At 40.4% G+C, this 12,926-nt stretch overlaps 1 protein-coding gene across 3 annotated transcripts in view; it reads right to left on the bottom strand.

Moving 5' to 3' along the window:
* Positions 1-1,195: 1,195 nt before the first annotated feature.
* Positions 1,196-12,926, bottom strand: part of GREB1 (growth regulating estrogen receptor binding 1) — a 93,284-nt gene continuing 81,553 nt past the window's right edge. The window contains exons 28-33 of one of the 3 annotated variants that reach the window (XM_067544756.1): positions 10,814-10,988; positions 8,688-8,906; positions 7,586-7,721; positions 6,831-7,031; positions 5,645-5,783; positions 1,196-3,021 (exon numbers count right to left, since the gene is read on the bottom strand). In XM_067544756.1, coding sequence (XP_067400857.1) covers positions 2,858-3,021; positions 5,645-5,783; positions 6,831-7,031; positions 7,586-7,721; positions 8,688-8,906; positions 10,814-10,988 — 1,034 coding nt within the window. In that variant the 3' untranslated portion in view covers positions 1,196-2,857. Of the gene's footprint in view, positions 3,022-5,644; positions 5,784-6,830; positions 7,032-7,585; positions 7,722-8,687; positions 8,907-10,813; positions 10,989-12,926 lie in introns of those variants that run through there. The other 2 variants (XM_067544757.1, XM_067544758.1) reach the window with 2 other exon arrangements.

The raw sequence follows: 12,926 nt of genomic DNA on the forward strand, positions 1-12,926 counted from the left end.
AACCCTAGAAGTTTTAAGATGCAGGCAATTTTCTTTTGTTGTTGAAATTCTAAAATGTTGTAATTATTTTATTCCTGGGGGACTCAATCCAATCCCTTTTGACAGGAAGAACTTTTCAACCAAGTAATCAGTTAATTTATTTTGCAATTCTCTAATGCCTTCTAGCTACGCATCTCAAAACACATTACAAACATAAAAAAATTAAGCTTCAAAACCTCCCCACGATGTTACGTATTAATACATCTATTTTATGAATGCAGAAACTGAGGCACAGGGAGATTCAATGATCTGCTCAAAGTCAGGAATAGAATACAGATCTCCTGAATCCCAGGCCCTAGTATAACCATTAGACTAATCTTCATGAAAAAATATTACTTGTTTGCTTTATTTGGAGGCTGTATTATACTTTTCTATCTCACAGATATTTGTTGAAATGTCTGTGCTCAGGGTCATACCGCAAGGTTTGGCTATTGCTAATGTAACCCACAAGAGGAGGGATCTATGGCAAACACTCACTTGTAGGTTAAACTAATTATTTTTTGTTTGTTTAGAAAGAAAGAAGAGAAAGAAAGAAGGATGGCAGGATAGATAGAATTACCAGATGACCAAGAAATCCTTCATGAATTTGCCAAACATTGCTGCATTTCTTTACCACATCTGTTTTAAAGACTCTTCCCAGTATATTCATGGCAGGAAATACCAAACAAATGGTCAACCATACAAGGAAAACTGAATTTATAATGCAAGCCCTTATGAAAACACAGAGATGAAAAACTTTGTGTTCTAATGCCACTAATACTTAACGACTCCTTTTCAGATTATGCATGATATCACTGAATATTTAAGATCATCATGTGAAGAAAATGCAGATTTAAAAGACTTGTGAAGCAGATTTTATGACTAAAGACCCAAGATACAGAGATTGCATTTACAAAAAGTTGATTTTGATTAATATTTTTAACTCTTTTCAAAGCTTGTTTTATGCGTGTATGTCATGAGATCCCTGCATCCATAGTCCTGGATTTATCCAAAAAGTCCTGAACCATTGAAAGCTTGTAGTATGTGTTAAACAGCATTACATTTCCTCGTGATGCATGCAGGACAATCCTAGTCTTATTGGCTTTCTTTTGCCAATACAATTTTCCCTAATAAGTGAGAGCACTTGACTGTGGTCATACATCACCAAACACCTGTCCATGCATTACATATTTTATTTATAAAGGATGAGCAAGACTTGAATATTACAACCCTTTAAAAAGTTTAAATTAACTAATCAAATGGAGGGAAACTGCACAGGAGATACTATTTACACAGAATAAAACAAAACTAAACAAAGGAAGTTCTCACTCCAAAAGAAGCACAATGAAATATACAAGGATATCACTTTCTACCAAAACAATTATGTAAACATTAGCCTAAATCTCTCACAATCACTTAATTTATTTTTATTCCCTGCAAATAAATCTAAGTCAGCTCTTTGGCACAGATTATTAGTGTCTTAGTTACAATCCCTCAAATGTGTTATAGTCATTGAATGCTGCTCCCCCAGCACAACATGATCCTATAGATGGTGTAGCCAGTCAAGGGAGGATTGACATATTTTAAAGGGTTTCTGGTGACTTTTGTGCCACCTTTTCTGCCAACATCTGGCATAGGCTGTGTAGGCCAAGCCAAAGATCACAGCCACTGACTATAAGGCCAAAAATGAAGTTCTGAGATGGCGGTTTTGGGGAGTACGTCTAACAGGCCAGTGTGCAAAACTGCATGATGCATTTTCTAATCATCCTCTTAGATTTTGACATATATGCCTCAAAGATGCAACCCTGACTGCCCAGCTCATTTGAAGTGCTTTAGCAAGAAAGCATTCTGGTCAGATATTTTGAGATTGGACTTCAATACTATATGCATCTGCCGTCTTAATTGCCTGGTGGCCTAGTTTGAAGTCTTAAGCCAGTGCAACAAATTCATTTGTAACTGAAAGCACCAGTTCACTTAGCTCAAAATTATTTAGCTCAAAGTTTGGTTCTTGTTAACCTTCCCTTTAGTTCTCTTCAGCTATCTTAGACTTTGTCCCAGATACTTAAATTTTCTGGAATAAATGTTCACATCTTCTTTCTTAATTCTACTTTCAAAGTTCTCTTTCTTGATCAACCAAGCACAGGCATCCTAATTACACCGCCACCCCCAAATTCCTGTATAATAAAATTATCCAGTGTGGCACTCACTCCATAGTTATGGTTGCAATCAGTTCCCATCACATAAAAATATATATTTTACGATTCTCGGTATAAAAAGCCTCTCTGTATCAATCAGTAGCAATGTACTACCAGAATGTAAAATTTCCTGTAAAATCCGATATTTGGTCTGATGTCTTGTGCTGACTTCTAGATAAATAAGACTTAAAAAGAACAAAATCTACTTCTAAATTTACATTCCCTATTTCCCTAAATATACAATCCCTAAATTTACATTCCCTAATCGTACAAAACTGTTTCTAAACATCTTAATTTTGAAACATTTTGTGTGCTCTCTGTTTGTTCTTCTTATCCAGAAATGTTTCCACCATGTGAAGTAATAAGTCAGTACTTCTTTCCCAGGTATCAGGAATTACTTCTACTGGTTAATTAAATTAGAAGAGTCACTTCCAATGCTTGGAAATATAAACATACATTAGTTGATTAAATATCATTTTAATAAAAATATTTAAAAAATGCTCAACTGATGGCTTCTCAGGAAACATGTGCTTGAATGTTCAGTGCACAGAGCCTTTCAAATGTTTTTTTTTATGACAGGTGAGAATTCAGCCTCTTGTATTCCCCTTCTGGTTAGTCACTTCAGGAAGCCTGCTCGTGTTCTATCAGATATGTCGTCCAGTCAGAAAAAAAAGTGGCCTGTCCTCTTTGGCGTTGGCAGTTTGGAATTCATCCCTCAGTCGGAACTGCCATTCATCTTCCAGTTCTAGCCGGACAACAGTCTGGCGAAGAGAATTGCGGTCTTGGCAAATTACACACAAGGTGGCACCTGCAGAAATGATTCAAACAAACAATTAGGAGTGTTTTGTTTTATTTTCTAAAGCATCAACCTGGTCCTGCAAGCTCTCAGTTGACTTCAGTGGGAATTCTGTGCCTGGAAGAGATAGGAAGGATGGCTCAGTGGATAGGGTGCTAGTGTGGGACTTAGGAAAAAACAGTTACTAACCTTCCATAACTGTTGTTATTCAAGATGTGTTGTTCATGTCCATTCCAGGCTGGGTATGTACGCACTGCATGCGCAGTTGCCAGAGATTTTTCCCTCAGTGGTATCCGTAGGGCCAGCTCTAGCACCCTCTGGAGTCATGCACATATGCGCTGGTATAAAGGGCATCACCGGCCCCATGCCCTCAGTTCCTTCTTGCCAGTAACTAAGACAGCAGGGTAGAAGGGCGGGTCATGGAATGGACATGAGCAACACATCTTGAAGAACCAAAGTTATGGAAGGTTAGTAACTGTTTTTCCTTCTTTGAGTGCTTGTTCACATCCATTCTGTGCTCGGTGACTCACAAGCAGTACCCCTGGAGGTGGACTCAGAGTTCATGGATGGGTTCTTTCCTCTTCCTCTGCTTTGGCCACCTCCACCTAGGCCATCTCGTTGGCATCGGTACCAGGGTTGATATCGGAGTCAGGATCCAGTGTCAAGTAGGACAGGATGGTGTCTGCCTCCCTGAAGCCACCGAGAAGGAGCAGTGGAAGAAGGGGCCTGGTACTGGGAGAAAGCCCCACGGGTTCCACTATGGCCATTGCATCGGCCAGTGGCCTGCTGGCCAGGTGCTGAAGTCCAGTGGCGCGTAGTTTGGGTAATGGTTGTGTACCTCACGGGTGTTGTGAGGATAAATACATTAAAGGTTGTGAGGTGCTCAGATTTTATGATAATGGGACCCATCTAGTCCTTTAGATAGATCAGGATCAAGCCTTACATTTGTGACAGTTCCTTGGGCCAGATTTTCATACCCTTATTCACACTAAGTAGTACCTCCCTGATTGCAGTGGGACTATGGGGTCCTAACTCAGCAAAGCATCTACATCTTAAAACAGATTTAGGTGGTGGATACTTAAGCTTGGCTTAATTTTAACTTTAAGTACGTTCGTAAGTCCTTTCTTGCTCAGCAGAGCATTCAAGCACATGTTTAAGTGCTGTGGCCTAAGGTACTACTCAGGATAAGGCTGGAAGAATCTAGACCTATATCACTATGTGCCATTTGAGACCAGAATCCTAGATCAGCAATATTTTTGTTTGGAATGAATAACTGTGGACAATAAGAGTCCAGAGAAATCATGGGGAGAACAAAGGATCTAAACCCCAAAGAATAAACAATTGAATCAACTGATTCTATACAATATTACTGTACGATAAAAGTGCATTGAGTAAGGTCTCAAATGAAAGCTGGTGACACACTGGTCATGAATATCATCGCATGATCTGTGTGTGGATAGTGTGTAAGGAGTTATGTATGTCTGCTGGAAATACATTCCTAGAATATGTTTTGGGGGCAGACTTGATAAACAAATCTGTCCTAGACAAAGGAATGTGGTTTTGCTTGTTTCTCTAGCATCAATTGAGCAAGGTGAGGCCAGAGATAATGAAAGTTACATTTACACATGAGCCAACAGAGGGAAGGGAAGTCAAAAGGAAGTGATGGACAGCAGAGGAGAAGAACTTTATCTGGGACTACTCTTCAGAAGAATATATTTAAAGGGTTTACTGGACTATAAAAAGAAGGGTAGCGAACCCCTTAGTTATCCATCACTTAGGGGGAAAGGGAACAGCACCCTCTGATTCAGGGAGCATTACATCCTCCTGCTGGAGATGGAAACTTAGCTAACTTCCACTTCTAAAGATGGTTCCTACAGGTCAAGATTAAAGCCTTGTCTACACTTCAGAATTCAGTCTTCAGTATCCAACTACTACTGCAGCAGCACGAGCACTATACTCTATCACTTGTGTCAGTCCAGCATACCCCTGCTTGCAATTATGCACTGATCCAAATGGCAGTTTATAGTAGCTTTGCCTGTATACAAATTTGCAACAGTGCAGCTGCACCAGTGACTGGCCACTGTTAGCTGTAATTGGGAAAAATCCCCAAAGTAGATAAGACACAGTGGCAGGAAAGCATGAGGGAAGCTGGCAATACATCTGCTTATTTGTACGCAGAGGGTATCAGTCGCCAATGCTGTCAGTCTGGAACCTTGAAGACTAAGTTGGTTCTTAGTTAATAATAAACAACCCACTTTTATTCCAAGATATACTGAGTAGAATCTTATGGATAAGATTTTGAGGGACAGAACTGCAGGCATATAGTGAGGCATGCCTATTGCATGCACACAAATACCCAGTCTGTAAACACGCACTGAGTAGTTATGAATATACATTAGGCAACGTAATGGTATGTACACAACAGTGCCCGCCTAATTTCAGAAATCAATAAAACTGCTAACACTTGTATGATGATGTATGTATTAATCAGCCGTAGCGCTGGATTGGTGTGATCCAAAATGGGGAGAGGTGGATGTACAACAGCAAAACATGATTTAATTTCTGCCCAGGGGTGGATTTGGCAACCCCAGACCAGGCAGACACTGCAATTTCTAACCATATTTCTGTAGCTCACCTTTCAGGAAGTGAAACTTTTTCAAAAAGCTAGCTACAACGAAGGAGTCGCAGAGGTAAAGCAGGAGTCCACTAAACATCAAACCAGAGCAACTGATGTTCAGAGAGTGAGGCCGGGAACTCACGTAGCAAACGGCAATCTGATTGGAGGAAAGAGGAATCAGAAATTAATTCTCCTCAGACTTCAGGGTTGCTTGTTAGGGCTTTGCACAGAGGTGTGAATGTCTGCAACAGTTTCAGGGTTAGAAATGCTTTCTAATGGCCTTCATGATCAACCATTTGTGAGCTTCCTCACTGCCCCCCACATCCCAAATAAAAATCCCTCCCCTGAGAAAAAGTGCTATAGAAGAGCTAAGTAGAGCTGGTAGGATTCACAAGCCGCAGCAACTGTTCCTCCCCGTAAAAAACAAAAACAAAAAATCTGTGGGATGTCTTGCATGTTTGTGTATGTGTGGGTATACACCCATCCATATCCACACCCTCAAAGAGCTGTAATGGTTCAACACATAATTTTACTCATGTGCCAATGGAATTATATATGTGATTCAAGTTATGCATGTCCATAAGCATTTGCTCTATTGGACCATTCAGCTCATACAAATACATATCTGGCTTTTGGGAGCAGGGTCTGAGCACAGGACTGGGAGCAGGAACTCCTGAGTTCCAATCTTAGTTCTTACACTGACTCTGTGTGTGCCATTCGCTTCTTGGCTTCAGTTTCCCCATTAATAAATTGGGATAACAAAATGTACCTTGTAGCTTACATAGTGCTTTGAGTACTGCTTAATATTTGTAAAATGCTTTGCAGGAGGAAAGGGCTATATAAATGGTCAAGTTATTATATTAAGTTGAGGAAATATACATGGGGAAAAAATTCTGAGACACTGGTAATTCAGACCTGAATAGAAAACACAGACTAAATGACTGTACTATAACTATTCTTACTATAACTGTCGGATTGTTCTCAGTGTATTTTTCCTGTACATATTTGTTCATAGCTTCTAATAATTCATTTTCTGTTTATAACTTATAAATTGATTTTTTTAAGATCACAATAATCTATCATATTGTATTGTTCAGGGGGCCATGTAAAATTCCCAAAGGTCTATATTAGAGAATTATTACAACTCTTGGGTTAAATATCTGCCTAAACTGCAGAGCTACTTGAAGATCATTTTGTTCAGTACCTGTGGTCCTAAGTTAAGGTAACAGTCCACAGATAGCACTGGATGGCTATAATTTTTCAGTGAGAGAGGGAAGAAGCGATGGCTGTGGTACTGGAGGTATTTTTCAAGCAACAGTTGAGCAGGTGCTGCCAAGAAGGTATGCTTGCTGTCAGGAGCACAGATGTACTGAGCAGGTGTGGTTGAAACAGGAGTTTCAGCTACCTACATGGAAAAAAACTGTGATATAGATAAATCCCGGTTATCTAAACCCCAACCATCTGAATTTTGGATCGTACAAAATGCACCTCTGTCACACAAATCCAAAATGCATATAGTGACCAAAAAAAGGTTATTCAAAACTCCCAAAGGTATTAGCTGTCCCTGAAAAACTTAATTTTAATTGTATTTAAATAGCATTTTTGGATTCTGCTTTGAATCCAAAGTTCTTCCTGAATATGAAGCTGTGTAAGGAGGAGTTATTGCGTAACACTGTAGAACAGCTCTACGTCAAATTCACAGTGAAAGATTTTCTTGTTTGGAAAAAAACTATGATTTAAGACATTTCACAGGAGGATTACTCACTAAAGGTAAAGGTATATTTATTCCATGGGAATTTGGGTTCCAGTAGTTCCATGTTAAAAAAAAAATCTAATGACACACATGTCCCATCTCTGGCAATGAAACATTCACCATGAAACCTCAGCTCGCTACATTAAAGGTTAATGACTGCACAAACAAATAACTAACAACAATGAAACATAATTATCAAATCTTACCTTAGACTTAATATGAAAGGACCTCTGGCCTCCTACTGCAATTTGCTTCTTCATGACACTGAAGCGATTGAACCGACAGATCAGAAGACCGGCGCTGTGGGCACGCAGGTTGAAATCAACATCATCGCACATAAATCTAGCAGGAGTGGAAACCACAGCTATTAATAAACACTGCTTGTTATTGAACATTAGCAGATATACAGACACTCAGATACGGTGAGTCACCAGTGATTTAACACCCACAGGTTAAGTATTGCTAGTATGCACTGGCATTAAACCTTATTCTTGACATTTTTGCATCATTCTATGCATTGATATTACTTTGCTTTATTACATTATTGGGATCAGTACTATTCAATATTTTAATTAACGACTTATAATGGAGTGGAGAGCATGCTTATAAAGTTTGCAGATGATACCAAGTTGGGAAAGGTTGCAAGCACTTTGAAAGACAGGATTAAAATTCAAAACAACCATGACAAATTAGAGAATTGGTCTGAAATCAACAAGATAAAATTCCATAAAGACAAGTGTGAAAGTACTAACATTTAGGAAGGAAAAATCAAATGCACAACTAGAAAATGGGGAATAACTGGCTAGGTAGTAATGCTACTGAAAAAGATTTGGAAGTTATAAATTGAATGTGAACCAAAAACATGATGCAGCTGCAAAAAAGGTTGACATCATTCTGGGGATTATTAACAGGAATGTCTTATGTAAGACACTGGAGGTAACTGTCCCACTCTACTAGGCACTGGTGAGGCCATAGCTGGAGTACTGTGTTCAATTCTGGGCCTTACACTTAAGGAAATAAGTGGATAAACTGAAGAAAGTCCAGAGGAGAGCAGCAAAAATGATAAAAGGTTTAGAGAACCTGACCTGTGAGGAAAGATTAAAAAAACTGGGCATGTTTAGTTTTGAGAAACAAAGAATGAGGGGAGACCCAATAACAGTCTTCAAATATGTTAAGGGCTGTTATAAAGAGGATGGTGATCAATTGTTCTCCATGTCCACGGAAGGTAGGACAAGAAGTAAATGGCTTAATCAACAGCTGCATGATTTGGTTCTTGCTCTACATTACAGGCTCCCATGGAACACTCACCTGTTCTGGTTATATTGTACATTCTGAGTCAGATCCACATTCAGCATGATGAAGTCATGTACATGGCAACAGGAGAATGGTTCCCTGATTTCATCACTGTTTGTTTTACTAAACCATTTCCTCATCCCAATCAAGGCATAGTGAGTGACATTAGGGGTTGCTTCAATATGTTGCAGAATTTGCTTCAAGGAAACGTTCCTTTCGGTCCATGTATATTCACTATAGTAGGTTGGAAAAAATGTTTCAAATTCAAAACAAAAAATAATCAGCCTCCAGCTCACCTGAGCAGTATCTTACAATAGTTATAAATATGAGCACATTTACCAGGCAGCGGTGATGCTAGACCTTCCTCCTCACCTTCAGTTCTAATCACAATCTGAAACTACCTAAAGCTCATTTAGTTTGGGCTGACATTACAGGTTTGAAACTCAGCCGGGATTTCTCAATATGGTCACTATGGTTTGTAAATTTTTAAGTTAACCTGACTCCTGCTCCAAAGGAACCTGGGAAGACTTGTGGCTTGTAGTTTACTATTAGCCCATCACAAAACAACATGGAACTTCTTAGTTTTGACTGAGCTTTGTTTTTGTTGTGGGGGTTGATGGAAAATCAGTAGGGTCTGAAACATACGAATCGAAATAGAAGAAAAGATTTCTCCAAATCCCTGCAAAGCAAAGCTGTTGAATTTAGCACGGCTCTGGTAAGAAATAAAATTGCCCCATGCGAGTATTGTTTTAAAAAGCCAGGAGACTTGTTTTATCATTTGCAGAACTAACTAAAGAAGAAGATATTTTAACAAGTCATCTAGGCTGGGACTAGCAAAGGAGCCAAAGCGAGGCAGGTGACCAACTCCTATTCAATTTCAATTAACTCCCTTAGTTCCTTCGAAAAATCTTACCCAGAATGTAGCCCATCTGCCTCAATAGCTGGGTGAACTTAATGGGGGGGCAGCAAGGGGGACAGCCCTGGAAGCAAGGGAGGGGGATGCTTGCTGAGGGACACTAAGTAGCTCCCCCCCCCCCCCCGGGTAGTCTCTGGAACCCATTGGCCAGTCAGGGGGGAGAGGGGCTGACTGGCCTGCATCTCCAAGCTCCAGTGCCATAGGAAGCCTCTTTTGGCTCTGTTCCACCCTATCCACCCTGAGCTAGGAATGAGAATCCGACCAACCAATGCTGCGGGGTCTAGCCGTTACACCTTTGGGGGTCAGGAAGGATTATCTTCTCTGATAGGGCCAACTGACAGAGGGACAGGGAGTTTTTCATCACAGCACCTTCAAGCCACAGTAGGTTAAGTACGAATGTGCTTGGTTCCTAACTGAGGTACTTGGTTGAATTCTTAATTTGTCACAACTTGTGGCCAGTTTCCAGTGTGGTTAAAAGGATACAGTAAATGGTTCTCAGAGGTAAAAGACCTAGGATTTTCCTGATGGGCCTTGGGCTCATGGGATAGGGGGAGACTTTGTAATCCTTATGGGCTGAAGTCAGACCTTGTGACACAACATCTCCATCCTTCTGCATCCTCTGTCCCTCTTGTGGGTGGTGGAAGGGGTGGGACTCAGAGCTGAGTCCTGGGAGGGGGTAGACTGAGGAGAACCTACCCTGAGTTAGGGGTCATATGGTAGGAGCCCTGTAACCCCTGCACTGGAACCACTTAAATGCCTGGTACAGGAGAGTGTGGATCATGGGCCGGTCGTGCCCCTCCCCTGTGTTAAAGTTTAATAAAAGTTCTGGTCTGCTGCTTAAAGTCCGTCCACATGTGTCCATCCTCATATCATCGCTGTATCCAAATCAACTGTACATGTGATTGCCACCCATCTTAGCCAACACAGTAGGGAATGAACCACAGAACTTCAGAGCCAAAAGCATGAGTCACTACAGCTTGAAATGAAGAGCCACGCTGTCAGCTGAGGCTATAGACTGGGCACAGATGAGCACTTAACTTTGGGTTACATGCAGACAAACATATAAGGAAATATTTCTCTGTCACCAGGCAAATATTATTATTATTATTATTATTCCCTACTTGTTACACAGAATAAAAGCCTTGCTGTTTCCATGATGTCATATGTAATGAGAGTTTAAAGGGATCAGCTGAAAAAATCATGTTCCTTAATTGTGCTGTTTTACCTCTTTCTGTCTCCTGAACAATCAACTTCTACTGCATTCCACATAACACATGAATCATCCAAAATGACAATGAAAGGCCAGATATCCTGGGGTTTAATCCCCAGTTCTTCTTGTCGATTTCGTTCTAGTTCCAGATTATGATAAGACAGCTCTTTTATTAGAAAGTGTGCAGCACCTGAAACCAAAACCAACAGAAATGAGAGGAAAATTCTGGGATGGGAGATGGCAGGGGCGGGCGTTGTTTGTTGATAAATGCAAACATTTCAAATATTCATGGAACACAGAGTGTGGTTCACTCACTCTGAAGGTTGATGATTTAAGCACTTCAAAGTCAATTTATCGCCATCCCCTACCAAATGCAGCTGAGTTGACAGGGGTCAGCTCAGAAGGCTGCTCAGGCTGCATGGGACACCACTAGGAATACTAAAAAGATGAGTTTTGATTTTTGTGGTGGGAATTTATGTGATTCTTTTAAACTACGAGAGACAGATTTACCTCCACTGGCACCTCCTGGCACCAGTAACTGCATGGACCCACCTAGGTCAGGACAGCCATAATTCCGTCTGCCTGTCTACCTTGGGGGTCCCACCAGAGCAGACTCTGAGTGTACCGTAGACACCCTTCTGGCAAAGGCAGCCTCAGAGATGCACATATCCAGTGCCTTCTTACATAAGAACAGCCATACTGTGTCAGACCAATGGTCCATCTAGCCCAGTGTCCTGTCTTCTGACAGTGGCCAATGCCAGGTGCTTCAGAGGAAATGAACAGAACAGGTAATCAAGTGATCCATCTCGTCAGCCATTCTCAGCCTCTGGCTAATAGCCATTGATGGACCTATGCTCCATGAACTTATCTAGTTCATTTTTGAACCCTGTTACTGTCTTGGCCTTAAAACATCCTCTGGCAATGAGTTCCACAGGTTCACTGTGTGTCGTGTGAAGAAATACTTCCTTTTCTTCATTTTAAACCTGCTGCCAATTAATTTCATTTGGTGACCCCTAGTTCTTGTGTTATGAGAAGGAGAAAATAACACTTCCTTATTTACTTTCTCCACACCAGTCATGTTTTTAGAGATCTCTATCATATCTCCCCTTAGTCGTCGTCTTTTTCAAGCTGAAAAGTCCCTGTCTTATTAATCTCTCCTTATATGGAAGCTTTTCCATACCCCTAATCATTTTAGTTGCCCTTTTCTGTACCTTTTCCAATTCCAATATATCTTTTTTGAGATGAGGTGACCAGATCTGCACGCAGTATTCAATGTGTATTTTCTGTCTTATTATTTATCCCTTTCCTAATGATTCCCAACATTTTATTAGCTTTTTTGACTGATGCTGCACACTGAGTAGATATTTTCAGAGAACTATCCACAATGACTCCAAAATCTTTTTCTTGAGCAGTAACATCTAATTTAGACCCCATCATTTTATAGTTGGGATTATGTTTTCCAATGTGCATAACTTTGCATTTATCAACATGGAATTTCACCTGCCATTTTGTTGCCCAGTCACCCATTTTTGACAGATCCCTTTGTAACTCTTCACAGTTTGCTTTGGATTTAACTATCTTGAGTAGTTTTGTATCATCTGCAAATTTTGCCACATAACTGTTTATCCCTTTTTCCAGATCATTTATGAATATGTTGAACAGTATTGGTCCCAGTACAGACCCCCTGGGAGACACCACTATTTACCCCTCTCCATTCTGAAAACTGACCATCTACCTTTTATTTCATATCTTTTAACTAAGATCCAGGAGAGGACCTTCCCTCTTATCCCATGACCACTTACTTTGCTTAAGAACCTTTGATGAGGGACCTCATCAAAAGCTTTCTGAAAATCAAAGTACACTATATCCACTGGGTCATCCTTGTCCACATGCTTGTTGACCCCCTCAAAGAATTCTAGTAGATTGGTGAGGCATGATTTCCCTTTACAAAAATCATGTTGACTCTTCCCCAACTAATCATATTCATCTGTGTGTCTGATATTTCTGTTCTTTTCTATAGTTTCAACCAATTTGCCTGGTGCTGAAGTTAGGCTTTGCAGCCTGTAATTGCCAGGATCACCTCTGGAGCATTTTTTAAAAATTGGCATCACATTAGCTATCCTCCAGA

This window comes from Emydura macquarii, unplaced genomic scaffold (genome assembly GCF_026122565.2).
Source record: "Emydura macquarii macquarii isolate MOO-44397 ecotype Brisbane River unplaced genomic scaffold, CSIRO-AGI_Emac_v2 contig_1027, whole genome shotgun sequence".
Taxonomy (NCBI): Eukaryota; Metazoa; Chordata; order Testudines; family Chelidae; genus Emydura; species Emydura macquarii.